This window comes from Globicephala melas, chromosome 8, assembly GCF_963455315.2.
Source record: "Globicephala melas chromosome 8, mGloMel1.2, whole genome shotgun sequence".
NCBI lineage: Eukaryota > Metazoa > Chordata > Mammalia > Artiodactyla > Delphinidae > Globicephala > Globicephala melas.
Genome location: NC_083321.1, coordinates 43,796,468 through 43,819,407, shown reverse-complemented (window position 1 = coordinate 43,819,407; position 22,940 = coordinate 43,796,468). Strand labels below are relative to the sequence as shown.

Below are 22,940 nucleotides of genomic sequence, written 5' to 3'. Positions count from 1 at the left end.
TTTCCTTTTTCTCCTGGGCAACCAGCTAGACTACATTTCCCAGGTTCCCTTGTTGTTAGGGGGCACCACATGACTGAGTTCCTGCCAATAAAATATGGCAGAAATTATGAGCTCCACTTCTAATCCAGGCCCATGAAAACCTCCCATGAGGTCCTCCAGGTTCTCTCTCTTCCCATGTCTGCCAGATGCATGCAGAGGGTCCAGTAGAAGGCTGCAATTCCCGAGCCTGCATCCTTGGGTGGGTGGAAGGAAAATGGCCAGCCCACCAGGAACTTCCACATTGGTCACTGGATAAGTGAGGAATACATTTTTATTGGTTAAAGCCACTGAGGTTTGGAAGTTGGTACTGCAGTTAACTTTCCTTACTCTAAATAAAAGAGGCACCAACGAATCAGAAGGACTCTATTATGCTGCACCAACACACCTAGTATATACCAGAGGGATATTACCACCCAACTTACTTCTGAAACCTCCATTTCCTCATTGGTGAGATAGGAATGTCATTGTCTGCTCAATAAGGTTATTATAAGGATTGACTGAGATCATGTATGTATAGCCACTAAGTACAGTACTTCACCCATGGTTGACTGAATTGCATGGACGTCACTGAGTTCCTTCTCATTTGTGGTTCTCAGGTTCCTCATTTGTACACTGAAAATTACTCCATACACTCCCTTCCTCTTTTATAGGCAAGTGACAGCCTGAATTTTCTCCTTCTCCCTTATATTTTCAACCACAGTCATCCTGTCTACAAGGAAAGCAGCCCCTCAGTGAGCACTGCTGTCATTTTTAAACAATTTTATGAAAATTGCTCCCTTCTGGGTGACTGTGAGAGTCAGAGGAGGCCAGGTGGTGATGGAAGTGCATCTTCTTTGGGGCCAGGTGGAAATGAGCCCAGCCATATAGATGGGCCCCATACTCTTCGAAGGGACCAAAATACACCAGTTACAAGGTTTGAGACCCTGAGAACACACCTATAATCCTGAAAGCCAACACCAACTGTGATTAAATGCTACAAGGACTTAAGGGTTTTGATGTAACACAGTCATCAAGGATTCAGATTCTGTTGTCAAACTACATGCAGTCAATCCCTTTCTCACAGCGTGCTAACAGTGTGACCGTGGATACACTATTTAATGTTTGTGTGCCTCAATTTTATCAGAAAAGGGGGATAATAACAGTACCTATCTTGGACTGTTGCTGTGAAAATAAAGTGAGATAATTCATATAAAGCACTTGGCTCAGTACCTGGCATGTAATAAATACTCAATAAACATTAGCTACGCATGTCTGTTCAGCACACATGAGAACAAACTTTGCAAGCAGTTAAAGAGACTCCTATTTCTCTAAGCAAGAACCTAGAAACACTGTCAGTTGTCTCCAGCAGACATTTTTCTATTTAATGGCTCTAAAGAGACAGAAAAGCTTTAATCAATTCCCAGAAGTAAAATGCTAAGAAATTATACGCACAGTTACGAAAACAAAATAAAAAACGTTTCCCACACATTGTTCAGCAGACAAAAACATATTGACATGCTGTTCCTGCAAGGAAGTGGGATGAATTTTCTAGATAATCCTGAGCCATTCTTCTCTCCCCCTACTGTGTCTGCTCCAGGGCCAAAATGTGCCTCCAGCCAAACAAGGGGCTCCCTCCCGCAAAGTTCCTACTATGGTTCCCTGGAGGAACCATGTTCCTCTATTCTTCCTTTAATGCTTTTTTTGTTCATTAAGTGAATATTTTCTTGTACAACATTTTAATTTCCTTAATAATTTTTAACTATATTTCTTGAGCTATTTTCTCAGTGGTTGATCTGGCGCTTACATTATATATTTTAATCCATCCAAGCCCATTAACTTAATTCTAGTGAAATATAGAAACTTTACTCCTATATAGCTCTAGTCCCTCCTTTCCATTTTTGTGCCTCTTCTGTGCTTATCGTCAAACATATTACGTTTCCATATGTTAATAGGCCTAGCAATACAATTATATAACGTATTTTGTTTATGCAATTCCTTTTTAAATCAGTTAAGAGAAAAAGGAAGAAGAAATATGGAATTATACTGTATTTTACAATTGTCTATATAATTACATTCAGCGGCACTTTTTAGTTTTTTGAGTGAATTCAGATTACTGTCTGGTGTCATTTGCACTCAGCCTGAAGAAAATCCTTTAGTATTTCTTGCAAGGTGGATCTGATGGCAATGAATTCTCTCAGTTTTGTTTACCTGGGAATGTCTTTATTTTGCCTTCGTTTTTGTCTTTTTGTTTGTTTGTTTTGGTTTGGTTTGTTTTTTTGGCCACACGGTGCAGTATACGGGAACTCAGTTCCCCGACCAGCGATCGAACCCATGTCCCCTGCATTAGGAGCGTGGAGTCTTAACCACTGGACCACCAGGGAAGTCTCTATTTTTCCTTCAAGGATAGTTTTGCTATATATAAGATTCTTAGCCACCATTGTTTCTGATGAAAAATCACCTGTTAATCTTATTAGGGTTCTCTTATAGGTGATGAGTAGTTTTGTTCTGTTCTATTACTGCTTTCAAGATATTTTTCATTGTCTATCACTAAATATGCCATTGGTGTACTTAGTGGTATTCCACATTTCTCTGTCTCTGCTCATTTTTCTTCATTCTTTTTTTCTCTTTTCTTCAGATTTAATAATCTCTATTGATCTGTCTTCAAGTTTGCTGATACTTTCTTTTGTCAACTCAAATCTAATTGTAAATGCCTCTAGTGAAATTTTCATTTCACTTTTCATATTTTTCAAGTCCAGAATTTCCTCTTTCTTCCTTTTTATAATTTTTCTCTTTATTGATATTCCCTATTGATAAGACATTGTCATCACATTTTCCTTTAATTCTTTCAGCAAAGTTTTCTTTAGTCCTTTGGATAAATTTATAATAGCTACTTTGAGGTCTGTGTCTGGTTAAGTCCAACAGCCAGGTCCCCTCAAAGATAATTTCTGTTGTCTGCTTTTTTCCTCTTTATGGCTTACATGTTCTCCTGTCTTTGATGTCTTTTAAATTTCTGTTGAATACCAGACATTTTAGATAATGTATTTTAGCCACTCTGGATACTGGTCACTACTCCTGCCCTCCCTGGCCCCAGGACTTGTTTTTGTTTACATATTTGCTTGTTTATTTGTTTAGTGACATAAATGGACTAGTTCAGTGACATCTTTTCCCTGCACAGTGTGCAGTCTCTGATGTGATTCCTTGGAGGGTATAGCCCTGGCCCTGTGCACTCCCCCTATTCAATCCCCTGGGATGACAGTGGTTTTAGCAGGTCTTCTTTTTTTTTTCCTATCTCTTTCACTTATCTCCCTGTTAAACTTCCGGACGGACTGCCTTATTGGTATCACACCCAGCTGTTAGCCTCCACTAATTGCTACCTGATTGCTCGATTATTTTCAACAGTACTTTGAGGCATAAATTGCTCCACAGTCTGATCCACTTAAGTTCAGGCTTCTTTGCAAGGGCAGTCTTTAAAGCTTGCTTTGACCCCAAGAAGGTTCTTCTCAGATATCTCCTTCTCTGGTTCTATCTGTTAAATGTCTAGCTGGTGTAGCTGGCCTGCTGTCTCTCATGTTGCTATTATGATACTACTAGCATCCTCTTAAATACTCACCAATTGCTTTTAGGCTTGAGGTTTCTCCCACTTTGTTCCAAATAAAGTGGAGAGCTACAGAACTCTGTGTTCTCACAGCCCACCTCTCCCCCTAGGCAGGATCTCTGTACCACTACTCTGGAGCTAAGAGTGGGGATGGCAGTCCACTTCTCTCAGTGACATACCTGCTCTATGAGTGGGGTATCAGGTAGGGATGGCAGTCACTAGTCTTCTTGGATTGCCTCTCCTGGCATGGAAACTTCACCCCATACGTGGGTTGGGGTGTGGACAATTAGGGTCCAGTATTCTTTTTTATTTATTTATTTATTTTTTGCGGTACGCGGGCCTCCCACTGCCGTGGCCTCTCCCGCCGCAGAGCACAGGCTCCGGATGCACAGGCCCAGCAGCCATGGCCCATGGGCCCAGCCGCTCCGCAGCACACGGGATCCTCCCGGACCGGGGCACGACCCGTGCCCCCCACATTGGCAGGCGGACTCTCAACCACTGCGCCACCAGGGAAGCCCACACGTATGGGTTTGATTAATAAGTTAAAAATCCATTTAAAAGCATTACTGAATTTCTGATTATCCTTTGTCACGTGTGGTCTCCACTGACAGGTGGTGACCATGCCAGGTACCTGTCTAGGTTTCAGTTTCAGGACCAGCAAAGTAAGCCAGGCTTACAATTCAGGTGACCCATCGTTGAGCCCACGTTGCTAGGGAGAGGGGAGGAACAGAGTGGACAGGCAGTCTGTTTCCAGTCCTAGATACTCTGGGTAGCCTCTGGCGACATCACGCCAACGACTGGCCATACCAGAATTTGAGCCGAATCTGTCTGACTTCAAAATCCAGCACCTTGTCTGAGCTGGAAGAGGCAGGGTTGCTGCGTATCAGAAAGCCACTCCCGGGACCAGAACCCAGAGTGCCATTTCAGAGCTTCGAGAAGCTTCCTGGATTTTGCTCCTGTTTTCCCAAACTGGCAAAGACCAAGTGGCCTCCACTCTCAAGGCAAAGAGAAAGTGATAAGGAATTTGGGAAGCTTTTCCGCCCCAGGGAAGAATCAGGCTCGATGACAGTTTGGTATTAACTGGCTCAGCCATGCAGGGAGGCATAATTAGTTTCCCAGACCAGAGCTTCATTCCACCGGTCCCTCACAACCCAAGGGCTACAGAATCTGTTGGAAATGAAAAGAAAAATAAAATCATCGCTCTCCTCAGCTCACCTACTGGGCTATTGCTCATAGCCACGAGCAAAAGGTGAGGCAGCCATCTGTCTGCTGAGGTATAAAAAAGAATGGAACAGTCATTTTTAAATGACATTTTCCATTTTTCCCCTATGTCTATTATGCCCTCTTCCACCCTACTGCTTAAATGACTCTTTTCAAATCGAAAGTATCAGAGAATAATAGGAAAAGAAAAATTGTAGTAATCCGTGGCTCCTGCTAACAGGCTGCTCTGTCCTGGTGGGCAGAGTCCTAGGAGAAACTTCCTCCTGCCCATGTCCTGGGTGTACGGACTGGAGAGGGTGGGAAAAGCTGTGCTGGGCCTCTGTGAAGACCTACACCCATGGGTGGGTGATTTTTCCCTAGGCAGCCCCCGGGGGACCAAGGGGTCTGGGCTGCCCGATTTCCAGCCCTGCTTCTGCCCATGATGCCCAAGGAATTTCAGCAGTGCAGGAAGGAAAAACCCTCTCCTGACTCTGGAGTTTTCCTCTGAGAGTCCTCTTCCCCCCTGCACACAGCTCCTGCCACCTCTCTCCTGAGTGTGAAACAGCAAGTCCCAACTCACCACCGTCACCCTGGAGACACCCTGAGATGGCGGGATCCATTCTGAGGTTCTCACAGGCCTCAGGGCAGAGAGGAGGCCGAGTCCAGATGGGAAGCCAAAAGCCAACTTTCCCTTAGCTCCGGGCCCAGAGGAGTTCTTTATCCTTTCTTGGAAATTAAGCTATACTTTCTCCTTCCAATTGACTCTCCACGTATCCATTTAAATGACCTCAACTTTGTCCCTCCTCTTGAAACACAGACACCCTGTTCAGCTGTACCTTTTCTGGAATTATTCTCTGCTTTTGGTGCAGGTTTATTTTTTCCCTTCTGTGTCCACGAGATTGCTTTCATTTGAAAGTGACCACAAGTGACAGCTTTATTACAATAAAGACACTGAGGGTCCCCTAAAGGCTCCAGGCTTTTCTTACCAGCTGATTCCTGGGAGATCTCACGGCAGGAAAGCACATTTGACACACGCACACACACCCACACCCACACACACACACACACCACTGAACCACAGCTTCCCTCTGATTAAACCATGAAACAGCAGTGTAAGCTATGAGGGGCCAGGAGAGAAACCCCAGGAGTGCGTATTTTCCTGTCCCTGACCAAGAAGGAGGACAAAGCATGAGACAGCCTCACAGAAGTCACCCCCAAGCCTAGAGGGATGGGAACCAGCTCTTCGGGCACCTGGCTTCCCTTCCAGACCACTTTGAAGCCAGAGGCCGGGATGTGAATTTTCTTACTAAGTGGTTTTAGTCAGGCCTGCTTATTTTTTCATTTAGTCACTCAACAAATTCCTAATTAACTCAACTACTGTACATGCCCTACTGGCATGTAGTTTCCAGTGAAACACTGGAAAATGGAAAAAAATAGGACCCTGCCTCCACTCGCAAGGAACTCACAGTCCAATGGGAAAGCAGGTCAATAGCTCCAGTGCAGGACAGATTTCTCACCTGTAAAATGGGGCTCAGGATCTCTCAGGCTTATTTTAAGGATTAGATAATACGAAGAGGATTAAACAGTACCAAACATCTAGTCAGTGCCTGATAAGTGTCAGTGTTTTTCTCTTTTCCTCTCCTTGACACAAGATCTCTACCCCTCCTCCATCTGCACCACTGCGTGGGTTTGAAAAGCTGGGAAGAAGCCTGCTCCCCATACTAAGACTGCATCACCAGGAGCTACCATGTGCCGCTGGACCTGAAGACAGGTCCTGCTCAACAGTGCTGTGTCCCCCGTCCTGCAGATGATCCCAGGTGGTGGGGTGCAGGCCCCAAGGACCCAGACAGACCAGGCAGAGGGGACTGGGCCTCCAGCCTCACCACATCTAAAGGAATCTGCCCATCCTTTGTCCCTTTAGCACCTGGCTTCATCTGAGAATATACAACCAAGGATTACTTCCCACTGCAGAAATTTCTTCTGAGGTTGAGGGGAGTAACTGGATGCAAAGGGAAAGTTTCTGGACCTGATTCAGGACCCTTACATCCCCATCCCAGAGTCTCTAGCACGTGGGGCAGGGCCTTCAGGGCGGTCACCTAGTTGCTCTGGGCCTTGGATCTCTCGACACAAAGTTAGAAGGTGAGGATGGTCTCGCTCCTTCCGGGTCTAGCGTGCTCTGATTCTCAATAAAGATCCTTCGGACGAGAGCCTTCACAGTTGACATCTGACTTGAGAACTGCCAAAGTTGGAAGGCTCAACCTTTTTTGCTAATTGATGAGGAAAGACGGAAGGACTGCATCGAGCCGCACAACACAATACTGTTTCCTAATATTGACCAGGGTGAAATAAGACATTTAATTTTTGATTTACAAAAATCAAATGCATACTTTCTGTACTTCTAAAGTAATTACAAACTCAAAAATACTTATTTATGCCTTTTTGGCTAAAAAACAACTAGCTGTTGTTGAAAAACATTCAAAATTCACAATTGTATAGTTTTAGGTGTATAAAAGAATCATTTTAATTCCCTTGTTAAGGCAATTATCATCTCCCTACTCATAAGGGACCAAAATAACTCCCACTAATCAAGCAATGGTTTACTGCCCAGGAAGTTTAATAACGATTTAGTACGATTCTCTCTAGTAAAAAAGCAAAACCATCCCTCAGTTTTCTGTCACTAGTAAGGGATCTTTTTCAAAAAAGACTTTAAATAGATAAGTACTAAAAAAAAAATGTAGTGTGTACCATCCCAATATGAAACTACATCTATTTCTGAGTTGTAAAGAATGTATATTAAAATTATATCATGCAACAAAATGCACATTTTGTAGGGGGGAAAGAAAGAAAAGATTAAATTGAATCTTCCTGACAACTGGCTTAAATCACACCTTCCTGCCTGCAATTGAAATTATAAGTCACATTGCTTTGTGTTAAATCAAATTCACCCCAGCAGGAAGACAGGCTGCTGCAGCTCCAGTTCTACTGGGAGGTGGGTGGAGATGGAGGAAAACATTTCTCTCCTCTAGGAGGCTCTTCTTCCACCAGGGATTTGGGGAAATGAGACTCTCTGGCCAGGTAACTGGACACCTTGCATAACTCTCCCACCAGCCAAGGTTTCTACAAATAGTGCATTCCTGACATCGTCCCCTGCCCACTGCAATGCCAAGTGGGTTTTACAAAACAAATATTTCTCTACAAATGAGTGCAGGTCCCCAGGCCAGCAGGCTTAGAATTTCAGAGCAATAGTCAAATCAAACTGAGACACTCCAGATGTCTCAGCTGAGAAGCTGTCACCAGCGTGAGGCTGGGCTTCCCTCTAACCTCACTTCTGACCATCTCAGGCTCGTCTTAACTGGAGAAGTCCTTACACACACACCCTGTCTAAATGAACTGAAACAGGGTTCAAGGCTGACAGTCTAGGTGTTACAACCAGAAAATATATTCCTGACCGTATTTTCTATGCCAGCTCCAAGAGGGAAATGTGGTGGGAAAGAAGGAAAGAGGGAAAGCAGGAAGACTGAAGAAAAGAACGTGTTCCCTGCCCCCATGCCCACCATGTGATAGGCAGGGTGAGGTGCTGTCCTGTACCTCATTTAATCAGCACCTCATTTAATTTAATTTCACCTCATTTAATCAGCACAACAATCCTACAGGGTTTAAGGGGCAGTCGTCCTCATTTCTGTGGTTAGGGAAACTGAGCACAGGGAAGTGAAGAGACTTGCCCAAGGTCACCCAACCTGTAAACGGCAGCACTGATTCCAACCACTCCACGTTTTTTTTCGTACTTCGCCATGCTCAACAAGACTCAGGTCTCCCACTTCCAGGCAACTGTTGGTTTTACTTACTGCCTGAACATGCTCTCACCTAATCTTCCCTACTCCACTCCTCTAAATCCTCCTCATTCTTCAAAGATGTGTCATAAGTCCCCGTTCCTCGGTGAAGTCTGTTCTACCGGCGCACTCTTCCAGAATTCAACATTAACCCTCATAACATTAGTTAGTTTGCGAAAGATCCTCAACTGTTTCTTGTGTTGTCTTCCTAGCCTGATGATGAGCTTTTCAAAGCAAAGGACTCTGTCCTACATATTTTGTCATTTCCTGACACAGCTGGCACAGTGTCAAGCCCACAAGAGGTGCTTGGAAGCAGACAGAGAACAGCCTGGATTGGTGCCTTTAAAAGCTGGGCTCCTCTGCTCATCCCTTCCAGGGGCTCCCCTTTTCTCCCAGAGCATTTCTCCCACAGTGGCCCCCAAGGCCTGTACAACCTGCTCCCCACCTGGCCCCTCTCTGGCCTCACCCCCCATCCCTTTCTCCCACAGTCACTCTGCCCTGGCCACACTGTTCCCAATACACATACACCAGGTACATTCCTGCCTCAGGGCCTCTGCACTGGTCCTTTCCTCCACGTGCAACTCTTCCCCTAGACAGCGCTCACACCTAATTTTCTTCAAGTCTTTCCTTATCAGAGAGCACCTGACTACCTCATTTAATTGCAAATCTTTCATGTTTTTGTCTTTGTTCCACTGACATACCCCCAGCACTTACCAGGTACTCAATAAATGCTAATTGGATGAAGGAAGGGAAGAATCTGAGCATGTGACCAACAGAAGGTAGGAGTACCTCCCAGGTCACTGTCAAACTCCAAGCCACAAGAGAGGGGAACAGGAACTTGAAGGCAGGTCTGCAGTTTCTCCAAACCATCCCAAGCCTCCACCCCAGGCCCCAGTAAACAATGCCAGACTTGGGACCCATCTCCAACATCTGCCCACAGGACTAGCGGCCCAACAGTATATACACTTGAGCCCAGATATTCCACTTTCTCGATTAAATGGGAATTCCTGGCACACCTGGACATGTCTGCTGTTTCCTCTGTGTGCACCTCTCCCCCCTATGGCCCCCAACTCAACCGCATGCCCTGAGCCTGGAAGACCCCCCCAGTGAAGCTTTGTTCTGAATGAGCAGAGGAGGTGGTCTTGTTCACACTAAGTCTTCTGGAAACTGATACTGCTGGCTGCGAAAAGCCAGGCCTGGAGCCTCTCTCAGCCTTCCACAGCGCTCCGCCCTATCAGCTCCTGGCACGAGCGACCTCCTGCATCTCCAGGGAAGGACACTGACAAAACAGTCGCTTGGTAACCCACCTCAGGGCCCTGCTACTCTCATGAATCCTTCTTCCAGTCTCATCTACAACCTTTCTGCTAAAAGAAAGGGATGATCCTGTTTTCTCTTAATTAGCATCACTGGAGCAGGAAAAACAAGAGGGTCCCTAGCCCCTCACTAAGGGGCTTGAGAAAGGTAACTTACTAACTGTATCATGTTAATTACAGTCACTGAGACTTGATTTCCTCATCTGTAAAATGGGGGTAATGACATCATCCCCCAGGGTTGCTTACAAAGTTAAAATGAAGTATCACATGTAAAGTATTTAGCACATAATAGGTGCTCAACAAATACTAATTCTCTTTCCCTTCCAGTCTCTCCTCCAGATAAGTTCAGCCCTATTTCTACAACCCTTCCTCCCTCGTTCTTTTTTCTAAGTTTTGAATCATTGATAAAATTCTCTTTCATCATTTTCCACTGGATTCCCCTTCTAATATAAATCCTCAGCTTCTAATACGTTTTTTTTTTAAAGCCTGGCCCAATTATAGACTTGGAGAGTCTACGTCATAATTCCTGCATGTTATACTTTCCTCCATATACTCTTTTAGAAAACAAAGCAAATCAGAGGATCAGTTTATTATTAAACTGAGATTTAGAAATGGAAGAAACTAAAATGTTAAAAGACTCTTCTGCAAGCCCCGTGAACTTAGAGGCAGGTCTAAAGCCTCACCCACACCCCTCCCATTCCTCCGTGGCTCCTTCTCTTGCATCAGAGAAATATGATGATGACTAATTAGACAAAGTCTGTCATACTCGTCGAGATCCTCTGAGGCAGGAACCACATAAACACAAGCATCATAACTTCAGTAAGGAGAAACCAGAAAACCCCTCTGCTCTGGGACCCTACCCATCCGGAGCTAAATAAATCTGAAACAGAAGATCAAAAAGGATCTTCCACATGGATAACAGAAAATGTCACCAGCATAAACAGGAAGAGAGATTAGTTCAATAAAGGAATACAGTCACATCTGTGGGTCTCAAGTAAGATTTTTGCTTACTTTTAACTTCCCAGCATATAACTCACAAGGTTATTAATGCGGACTCCTACTGTTTTGGGCAAATAAACAGCTGCTGATGCTTTGTGCCCAAACCACTTTATTAGAGCTTTCCTTTACAGCAATTGTTTTTTTCCTTTCCAAATCCTGAGAGGCTCAGACAGCTGAAAAAAACAGGGAGGACTAAGGCAGAACGAATAACAAGGAGGCAGCCTGTGTGGGCAGGGAAAACAGGGCAGGGGCTGCTGGGACCCTCACCGTCCTCTTTATGACTCTTGGACAAAGTCACCGTTCAAGAGCAGAGAACAGAAGACACAGATGTGGTGCAATCAGAAGGGCTGTTTTTGCCACGATGCCAGGAGTTACCCTTAAACAGAATTTACCAATGTGAGATGAGGATGACCAACCATCCAGGTTTGCCCAGGGTTGAGGGGCCTCCTTGGACCCAAGAATTTCAGTTTTAAAAGAGTGAAAGTCCTGAGCAAACAGGACAAGTTGGTCACCCCAGGAGCCACATGACTGTGCCAGTGCACGGGAAAGCACTCAGCACTGGGCCTGGCATATTGTGAGTGCCCGAAAGTCACGTGTGGAATCTGAATGAGCTCTGGCCTGCAGCTCACACAGTCTGCTTTTCCTACGAGGCCAAGTTCCTGGGGGGGGGGGGGGGGGGGCACAATCATCCAAGAGAAAGAGCTTTCCAGAGCCTCCTTGCTGGTACCTCACTGCCCCTTCCAAACAAGGCCTTCTCCCTCTGGCACCCCAACCCCAAGGTTCCTCACTTACACAAGGACAGACCCAGCCGCCTGCCTGGATCCCTGTTCCATCAGTCTCCCGCTTGAACACAAATCGTTGATAAAATGATCTCCCAGCCCCTTCTCTGTGAGACTGTCATCTTCTTTTCACTTCTGGGGAGAGCAGAGATGCTGAAGACAGTTTCCCTTCTTAGCTCAATCACCTATCAGCTTTGTGACCTGGGGCAAACTAAGTCGCTACCTCTCAGTGTTCTCACCTCTAAAACTCTCCCTCACCATGCGGTGAAGATAAAAAGCAATCATGCCTGGACCGCACCTAGCCCAGTCCCTGACATACAAGAATAGTTCTCTTCCTCCGTTCCTTCTGATACAATCCAGCTTCAATTCAATTACATACCTGTTGCTCTTAAAATAAATCAAGGGTTTGGCTAAGATTCTCATTTGGCATTTCTGTAGCTTTAAATCTCTCCTTAGCTTTCTAACTCCTATAATCATTGGCCCAAGCAATTTTGTACTGTTCTCCTAAGTCCTCATATGCCACTAGCATGACACTTATAAGCGCAAGTTTCAAACCCTGTCCTGCCCAGGTCCCTGAATTGCCTTCCCTCTCCTCCAGGATCTCAGCTGCCTTTCACTCTAAGTCCCCAGGGGCCACAGATTGGGTGTGCAAGTCAGACCAGTGAAGCTAAACAAGGTACCAGAGCTTAAGATGTGCTCCACTTAAGGTGCTCCACTCAGAATCTTAAACTCTGGACACTGGTGGAATGAACCCATTCATGCCAAAGAGTTAGCCTAAGCCTCCTCTTCGGGCATCATTTTCCATTGTTCTCATCTGTCCTGAGGAGATGGGTGCTGATGCCACTTCTCTGGATCTCTCCAAACACCATTTTTGTCTTATAAAGGACAGTGAGAACAAACATAGCCCAACAAGGTATGTCTGCCAGCTCCAGTACCATTTTAGCAATGCCATCATAGAGGAAGTCTGTCACTATCTCACTGGGGCTGGACACTTAAGGCTTTCCACTGGCATCGTTAAGGGCAGCTTCATCTCCCCAAAGCAAACCTTCACAAAACTGAAACTGAATGTTGGGCAGTGAAAGAGAACTACATCTCAGAAATGCATACCCACTGACTGGGAGGGTCTGTCCTAGCAACATATTTTAATCTATAATTGTGTAGCCAGAAAAAACTACCAAAGCATTAGTGTTCATATAATCAGAAATCCTCTTGCTTAAAGCTCCAGTTGGCTGCATTCAGCTGGGTCCATAAAGAGTACATAGACCCACACAGAAGATTCCAGAACAGCAGCTGTTCCCAGTTGCTGTCACAACATATTGGATGTTGGAACATTTGTGCGGTAATTTGTTATTAACAATAATTTAAGCACCAAAGCGTATGAATGATTAAGGTTAACTATAAATTGAAGGAATTTCAAGGTTATCAGATTCTCTTGCATATTAATATGCTTTTTTAAGTGGGAGAAAAAGGGATGGCGTGCGAATGAACACAACATGTTAGGACACGCATCATCCTGGCCCAGCCCTGGGGCGTGTGCCCTGCATGTGAAGGCATGTGTGTGAGGAGGGGGGAAATATTGAAAATGCCTGTGCTCAAGCATTGCATTGTGGAATGGCACTAACTCTGACCCCGAAGGCAATGTGAGATTTGGTAAGATGACAACTGTAGGCACAATGGAATAATCAAATCTCTGCAGAATTCAAGACGCTCCAGCCCTAGGGAGACTTTCAAGGCCAGCATAAAAAGTGCAACCCACCATTCATAGAATCTAGACCATCAACCAGCAGACCTAACCCACTCTGCCCCTTGCTTTCTACCACAGTGCCCGTCCCACATTTATAGACTTCTGCCCCTCCAACTTCATGCATAATCCTCTCTCTCCCAAAATTCCACCTTGGTGCCTCCTGACTACATTCATCACTCATATTCAGCTTGGTGTTTCCCCAAAGGACTTTCTGTGCAATATCACCTCCATCTGGACTGCCCTCCTACATGCTTCTCACAGGGCAGCCTATCTGTCCTAGTCTCCAGAATTGAACCCAAGCAACGAAACATAAAGAGACCCCCAAGCCCCAAATCAAAGCAGTAGCCCATTCAGCTTTCCAAGTTAAGTCAGAAATCCTATAGGATGGTAATGAAGATGTTCCAGTAACCCTGTATGTGTCTCTGGATCCCATGAGCATCTTTGCAAAAACACAGACCAGCCAAACCCAAGTAACTGAAACTGAACTTCAAGGCCCTCACAAACCAGAAAACCAGACTGTGGCTCTCCGGCATTTCATTCTGAATTCTCCTTGAGATTCTATATCAACCTACTTATCAAGGGCAAATAACAATTTATGTCAAGTGAGTGGGAAAGGATGTGGAATTCATTTATTTTACAGCCTACACACTTCTGGATAAAAATGAAAATTCTTTGGCCAAGCGAGAAAGTTGTATTCTTTGGCAAGGCTTTTCTATTCCATGTAGATGTGGTCCTGGGCTATTAATAAAGATAATTGGGCTCAATCTCTAAATTTTGCTATTGAACTCTCTCAAAATATCAATCTCTGTTACTAATATAATTTTACATGCCACAGTTCATTCTGAAGGACAAATAGGTTTACTCTTTAAATGACACCCTTTCCTCAAATAATCTCCAAGCATTTAGCAAACATGATATCCTCTTCTTTACAACCCTGCCAAGTCAGGAATCAGATGAGAAGGACACCAGCCAATTCTTAGTGACATCCAAAAGCCATAGGGGACAGAAAAAAAAAAAAATCTCCCAACATCCAGGCCTTGGATATTTTCTGATTTTTAGGAACCATATATGCATTTGTACTCTTGGTGAGGCAACCTACTGTCACTGGCCTGATGTATATTAATATGCACATAACATGCCTAATAAAATTTTAGGAAACAAAAGCAGTTAATAATCCATTTCTCCCATTGTTGGAATGATCTTGACTAAATGAAGTAAGATAATGGATTTAGAAATTAGTCATATAATGTAATACACTATTAATCATGGTATTCAGAAGGGTAAATAGAGGTAACAAGAACACCACCCAGGAATTCAATTTCCTTTTAGATTTGTTTACTCTCTTGAATTCTTTATGCTACCATCATCCCTCACAAAAATCTAACACTCTGATGTTTCCTTTCTCCCAAAAAAATGATTTGCAACCCTTTCTTTAAAAAGAAAGCATAGCCCTTTTAAAAATGAAATATTTTACAGAATTCCAAATATAAGACAGATGAAACAGGAACAACATTGGTTGCATGGAGGGGAGAGAATGGGTACCGGCGGGGTCCAAGAGACCTCACTTGACCCTTTTATTTCTTTTTTTATTTTTTAATTTATTTATTTTATTTATTTATTTATTTTTGGCTGCGTTGGGTCTTTGTTGCTGCGCGTGAGCTTTCTCTAGTTGCGGCTAGCAGGGGCTACTCTTTGTTGCGGTGCACGGGCTTCTCACTGTGGTGGCTTCTCTTTGTTGCGGAGCACAGGCTCCAGGTGCACAGGCTTCAGTACTTGTGGCACGTGAGCTCAGTAGTTGTGGCTCGCGGGCTCTAGAGCGCAGGCTCAGTAGTTGTGGTGCACAGACTTAGTTGCTCCGCGGCATGTGGGATCTTCCCAGACCAGGGCTCGAACCTGTGTCCCCTGCATCGGCAGGTTGATTCTTAACCACTGTGCTACCAGGAAAGCCCAACTCTTTTATTTCTTAAGTCCCAGGACAAACCTTCCAGAAGCTTGGGGCTCCTGGGACAGAGTTTGAAAATCACTACCCTAAGGTATATGTGTAAAGCAAAAATTATGTATATAAAATAGAACACAGGCATAATATATATTTCATTAATTAATTAATGATATCTGGAAATAAAACATATATATAAAACACACAAATCGCAAACACTGATATCCCAAGAGGAAAAACTGGCAAAGGACACCAATACGAGGTTAAAACAAATATAGGGCTGGGGGGAAGATACTAAGTTCTACAGTAATCAAAGAAGTACAAAGCAAAAGAATAGAACATTTGACAGTGGTTACATCTGCCCAGAAAAAGTTGAAGGACAGCACCCAATGCTGGCCAGCCTCCGTGAAACAGGTACAATAATACATTGCTATTGGCTGTATAGAAAGACTTTCCTCTTGAAAAACAATCTTTCACAAAAATGTTCATATTCTTTGAATCAGCAGTAATCCCACTTCTGGAAATACATCATTAAAATCGTTCAGAAGAAGAACACGGTGAAGTGAAGATGTTTATTTCTGCGTTAATTATAATAGAAAAGCAAATGTTAAGTAACAGGCAAGTGGTTAAATCGATAATGGTATATTGATGGTGCAATGTTATGCAGTCACTAAAAATACAGTAAAATTTCTCTTTAAATATCCTCCACTTAATCGCCTCTCCAGATGAAGCATGCTTTCATTCTCTCCATGAAAAACAAAACAAAACCAGGATGCCTGTGTCCCTCTGTGTCAGCTTCTCTCTCCCACCCCATTCACATCTCCTGCTAACAACTGAGTAATACTACCAAGAGTCCACTGGGTTTGTTTCCAAATGTGTTTAGACTCTTGGTACTTATCATTGTAACAGCATAATTTAATTACATATTATATAAACCAATGGAATATCATTGCTAAAAAGATGAGAGTTGTTACTAAGAAAATTAATTTAAAGCCTTGGAAAGACTTATAAAGTCAGTCGCATAACTAGCAGTCAAATTACTCGTGAACAAAATCACTGCAAAAGACCAGACAAAAGTCATAAAAATTTAGTCTACTACACTGCTTCATAAGCATCTTCAAGTTCTCAGTGAATGTTAAAGAAAACAGAACTAGAAGTCAGACTTTGTAAACAGCACCTTATGGGAGTGGTTCATTCAAGGAAGATGATCAGAAAGGCAATGGGCAGACCCAGCCCAAAGACAAAAGCCTTGGCCTTACATCAAAAGGCTGACAAATAAATGCATATTTTGAATAATATTAAAACAAAATATTTAATGTATGTATGTAATATTTTATTTTATTCTCCTCTTTAACCAGTTTCTCAATAAACTAACTTAAATCCCAACTGTGTTGAATAAGAGGGATTCTATCGTCCTTTAAAAACGAGTTCACTACAACAGGGGCCCGGAGTGCCTTGATTCACCACTGTATCCAATTTCACCTCCCCAGTGTGTTGCCTGGCACATACCAGGTCTCCAATAAATAAGGATTAAATTGATAAACTATGTAGCAAATATGGAAAAACTGCTTCTAACAAAAAGCAAACTGAGGAAAGCAGAATATTAAATTACATGTCAACCACGACTACACCTTCGTTTTTAAATACGGAGGCAGATGGACAACACTAGAAGGCAATGCTCAAAATACAAAACAGTTGTTTTAGGTTAGAATGAATTAGAGGCAATTTTATACATGTTAAAATATTTTCTTCAATATTGGCAAATTCTTTTACAGATTCAAAGAGATACTCATCAAAAAAAAGAGGGGCTTCCCTGGTGGCGCAGTGGTTGAGAATCTGCCTGCCAATGCCGGGGACACGGGTTCGAGCCCTGGTCTGGGAAGATCCCACACGCGGCGGAGCAACTAGGCCCGTGAGCCACAACAACTGAGCCTGCGCGTCTGGAGCTTGTGCTCCGCAACAAGAGAGGCCGCGACGGTGAGAGGCCCGCGCACCGCGATGAAGAGTGGCCCCCGCTCGCCGCAACTAGAGAAAGCCCACTCACAGAAACGAAGACCCAACACAGCCAAAAATAAATAAATAAATAAATAAAATTAAAAAAAAAAAAAGACGTTGTTTTGGTTTCTACTGGACTTCCACAATAAGAAGTGAATCCACATTTCCATTTCTTAAGCTCTGCAACACTTCAGCCTCCTTCGGCACTTTCTACTTAACCCACTGCACCACCTGCAGCAATCCCACCTTTCTCCTCCTAAGACCACACGTGTACTAACACTTATTTTGTGTTTCCAATCTATCAGGATGCTCTTTTAAATCTGTAGTTATCCACCCTCTCATTTACCATCTATCTGGTTAAAAAAAAAAAAGATCAAAACTGCAATTTCCATTCCCAAGAGATATCCAAACACCATCTAATTGAATCATTCAATCAGAAAACAAATTAAAATGAACTACCACTGCAACCCCCAAGAGGAAAATAAACTTTTCAGTCATGACCGGAATGTAGCTCTAGGGTGACGCTCCAGAGCCTCTTCTAATTGCAAGTCCTATGGAGCATCCAGCAGAACATTCTGTGACATTTGCAGCTTCTGAGACAACTTTCCTTCCAAAGCAAAGAGGAGCCTGTGCGAGGCTCCAAAGCAAAACAGTCATTTGAGAATGGAAATTCTTTTATTATTGACTAACCGGTGTGCACTGGGGACCCTCACTGTGTACCCATTCATTCATCCACTCGTCCATCCAACACGTACTCTCTGAGGAATGTGCCAGGAACTGTCCTGGGTGTTCCACGAACACTTTTTAAGTGAATGTAACCTCTGCCTTTTGGCATGAAACAAAACAAAACCCAGAGATTCCTGAGTTTAACTATGGAAGAGTCTCCAAGTGGAAAGGCTATGACTCCATCATCCCTCAGCCACCCTCTGAAGCCTCTAAGTCTGACACCCACTCCCACCGTCAAGTGACTCCAGGAGAGCACTGCCGCCCCTGGGACCCTCTGGCCCTCTTAAGAGACAGTATAGTATGTGGTTAAGAACACAGATCCTGAAGCAGCATTAGCTGGGTTTAAATCCCTGCACTTTAGGCAAATCATATAACCTCTCCGTCTGTAAAACGGAGCTAATATACCTACCTCGTAGGGTGAGAAGGATTAAATAATTCATTATACGTAAAGCACTTAAAATAATGCAGCTGCTATATAATTTTTAGCTACTATTATCATCCCTATTCCCCCTCAGCTCAGCAGAGTAAACCGGATGGCTCCAAATGCTCTACTAACTAGAGGAAACTTGACAGTGGAATACACACAATCAGCCCGTATCATCAAGGACGAGCCTTTGATCTATTCCTTTCCCACCCTCTGCCTTCAGAGAGCTGCACTTGGCCAGTCCCAAACACAGTAGGCCCCTTACTTAAGGAGGTAAATCCCTAAATTTAAATTCCCCAAATACTAGCTCAGGGATGGCTCCAGCACCACCAGGGGAGCTGTCCCTAGTCATGGCTACGCCATCATGGCACAACCAGCCAAGCACCCTCTGCCCTCCCCCTGCTTCACGGCTAGTCTTTCCCAAATCATTGACCCTTCCCCAAGCCGCTAGGGGTTGTGGCTTCTGCCTTTCCGCCTGAGAATCTGGTCATTTCTGAATATCTACGGGACTCATAACACAGTCATTGCACATACACAAGAGAACTGGAGCCACGCATGTTTTAAGAATCCTGCTTCCTCTTATTTTCCCATCTCTCTCAATTTTTTCAGGTATATATTTGAAAGTTCCAAACAAGGCACAGCTATAAGATTTCTTGGGAGCAAAAGCACAAGGCCTCCTTTCAACTTCCACATTGCACTCATTTTCATGTACAGCCTTATAAATCATGTGACACGGTCCACATTCTACATGATAGGGGGGCACTCTGGGATGAGCTCATGGGTTAATAATGTCTCCTCACTGCTTCCCAAAGTAGTACCTTGCTCACCTCCTCCCTGACCAGATCAGAAAGCACAAGAGAATCATTTTCCAGGAACATAAACACACACACACACACACACACACACACACACAGAGAGAGAGAATCTGTGAATGAAAATCTCTTAAAATCTGTGGGCAAACTGGAAATGTCAAAGTAAGGTATGGCCTGTGTCTCCCTGGGAACATTCTGAATCACCCTGGAGCAAACACTGTACTTCTATTGCTGACTAATTGTCAATCTGGACCCATGGGATGGAAAAGGACAAGAAACACAGCAACAGGCACCATCAGATAGATAAATTGGTCTGCCACGCAAGCCCAGTGGCAGGCTGAGAGGCAGAGGCAGGTATGAAGGAGAGCTGTGAACGGTGTCCTTTTCTGGGGAAGTGTCAGCCATGAACTTGACTTGAAGTCGTCAGTCAGGAAGCACCATGGATACGTATACCTCTCCTGCACTCACCTGAACCTCCCCCTGGGAAGGAACTATTCTGTACACGTGGGGAAACAAACCAAATGTAGAGAGAGCAGCTGTCCCCACGACGGCAGGGGCAGCAGATGCAAGGGTTGGATCCTGACACCCATGTGTCAACAAAAGAGAGTGCTCCTGGGGGAGAAATATTCAACCAGATGACGGAGCCAAGGTCTGCCGGGTGCTGAAACCAGAGCCTAGCAGGCCTGCCAGGTTTACAGGTGAACTAGGCTCAGCTGGCCCTGCCCGGCCCTTAAAAAGCGGACATGCCTGATAGAAAACAGGTGGAGCAGAGGCGAAGAAACGAGAAATGTGAACGTGAGACACGGGCATGTGTGTGCACACACGGCCGGCAGGGCCCAGAACTCTCTATCCGCTGCCTCTGACAGCTCATCGAACAGGGTCGCCTGGGAAGAGCGCTCCGTACCCCATCCTCCCCTTGGTCCCAGCCCTGGCCTCGAGCGCAGTCACCCGGTTCAGCCTTAGACTCTAGACCTACCCCGCGCGGGTCTGCCTGCTCTGCCCCAGCCGCTCCCTGGGCCTGAAAGTGGAGCTACCGGAGGGAATGGCCTTCACGGCAGCCCGGGGCGGGTTCTCGCGGTCCTGGTCGGAGGCACCACCGCAGTGAAGAGAGCTCCAAGCTCCCATGCTTTTTCCCCGCGCCAACACCTGCTCCTGGAGAGGGTCTTGGACCCGCGGGTAATGGTGGGAGTGGGGACCGCTAAGGTTCAGACAGCCCTCCTAGCCACAGAGTCCCCTGCACTTCCAACAGCCTACAGGCCGCTCACGGCGTGGCTGGAGCTGCGCAGTCTTCCTAGCTCCGGCTCGTCCCGCAGCCTGTGGGTCCTAAATGGCAACGGCTGGGGCCGCTCGGGCATCTCGCCGTAGGCCCTACAGCGACCAGATGAGCTCGATTGCCCGCGCGCGCTCCCTTGTACACCCACCAACAGTCACACGTACGCACACCTTGAACTGGACCTGTGTTCAACCCCTCGAGCAACCAGCCGGTAGCCACACGCACACTGGGACTCGTGCGCAGCGCGCCACCACGCCGCCAGCGAGCTGCACACACCCGCTCGTGGAGCCCCGCGCACACACGTGTGCCCTGGAGAAGCGCGCAGGGCCGCAGACACTGAGGGTCCCGCTCTCAGGCAAGAGCGTACACGAAGCCCCCCAAGCGTCTGCGGACTCAGAGCCCCGCAGTCGCTCGAGAGATGCCTACCAGCCCCAGCGCACCCCGCACCGCTCTGGGCACTCCCTGGCCCCGTGGGCGGCCCAAGTTTCCCGGGGCGTCCGTACCTTGGATATGCTGCTTGATGACATTCTCCAGATGGTCCAGCCGTTCAATAATCTTCAAGGTGTCCCCTTTGTCTTCCTCCAGCTTCTTGTCGGGTGCCGGCTCCTGTCCCCGCACATACACGCTGGCGATGTAGTTGGTGACCCAACCCACGTAGAGCAGACAAATGATGTTGGTCATGCCGCTCAGGATCACGCAAGTGGACACCAAAGTTTTGGTCTTTCTGGTGCACACCATTCTGGGCTCCCTCCTCCATATAGAGCTCCCGGGGGCCCCTCCTCTTTGCGCACCCCGGACTCCCCTGTGCTGTGCTCACACACCCTAGCACTCCTCCGGCCGCCGGGCGCCCGAGCACCTAAGTCCCGACGTTCTCCAAAGCCCGGACCGCTGGCGGTGGAGCCGCGGTGCCCAAGTTTGGAGCTCCCGCCGCTGGTCGCCCGGAGAGAGAGCTTGACAAAGGAAATGAGGTGGATTTTTTCTTCCAAATTAAAAATCTCCGAGCCCTTCTCGGAGCAGTCGCGGGTGGTCTGCAGCCGCGCGCCCTGATACGCACGTCTGGGAAACTTTGCCTCAGCCTGTGTCCGCGGCCGCGCCGCTTCTCATCGCCGGGCGCCGACTGCCTTGGCGGTCCGACCGGCCCGCGCTGCTAGAAGGATAGCGGCGGCGGCAGCGGCGGCACGGAGAGCCGCGGACACAGCGGCCCGGCCCCCTCCGAGCGACAAGCGCCGCCACCAATCGCGCTCCGGCTCGGGAGAGGGGCCGGGGCTGGGCGGTCGCAGACCAACTGGGAGGGCGCGGGGGGCGGAGTCCGGCCCCCCGGCCCCACCTGCTGGCCGCCCTTGGCCCCCGCCCTCCAGGGACGCTCCACAGCCTCCGCCCGCGCCCGCGCTGGCTGCCCTGGACCAGAGGCTCCCGGGGAGGGCGCGCCGCCAGTCCCAGCCTTAGGTCGGCAGATTCCACCTCTAGGGGGATTCCACCTCTTGCTCTTGCGCAGGAACCTCCAGTCTTCCGGAGGTCGCTCGGTTCAGCGCTCCTCACTCCACCCGGCCGCGGGGCTTCTCGCGCTGATCCCACCGGCCGGCTCCTCGGCCCTTTTTCTGGTTGCCAGGACGCAGAGAGGCCAGGGAAGCGTGGGCCGGATCGCCTGTCCTGTCTTGCCCTTGATCAGGCCCCGTGGGCGTCCACTTCTTCTTTGGCCTCACTTCGACCTCCACCCTGTCAGCCGGCTTCCTGGATATCTCCAGACTCGGCAGCTGTCAAAGGAGCCAGCCCTGTTAGGACTCTCTTAAAATATTCTGGACCACCACCACTACCATCCCCCTCAAAGATTTTGGCCCCGGGCTAGATTTTTTAAAGTCTGTGAGGCTCCCAGGACAAACTGTGTCTTGTAACCCCGGTTGTCATTTACGTGGGACCAGGCTCATCCCAATATGTATAGAGATCCTGCACAGAAATATCCCTGGGGGTTTAAGCCCTCTGTGAACTGTTAAGTCCCTGTACGTGCTGTTTGTGATTGACGGTAGGGAGGAGAGAACTGTGCCTGACAGTAGAGGGGCATGGCTGGACTCCAGTGACTGACACTACTTTGTGTGTTATTAGAGCAAATATTTATTCCTGGTATCCCCTTCTGCTGAACACTCACTTCTTCTCAGAACCTGAATAAAATTCCTTCAAACAAAGACTTTTAAAAACACAGATTTCTATCCTCTTCTCTATCTGTGGAGTGCATCTTCCTGTCCTGAAGAATGTCGCTTTGGGTGCGACAACCAGCCGTGGTCCTGGTACCCAAGGTGGC

At 46.4% G+C, this 22,940-nt stretch overlaps 1 protein-coding gene across 2 annotated transcripts in view; it reads right to left on the bottom strand.

Moving 5' to 3' along the window:
* The window catches only part of GALNT18 (polypeptide N-acetylgalactosaminyltransferase 18), a 355,688-nt gene extending 333,842 nt beyond the window's left edge, over positions 1-21,846 (bottom strand). For both annotated transcript variants that reach the window (XM_030831400.2, XM_030831402.2), the window contains exon 1: positions 21,148-21,846. In XM_030831400.2, the coding sequence (XP_030687260.1) occupies positions 21,148-21,382 (235 nt within the window). In that variant the 5' untranslated portion in view covers positions 21,383-21,846. The remainder of the gene's footprint in view (positions 1-21,147) is intronic.
* Positions 21,847-22,940: the final 1,094 nt, after the last annotated feature.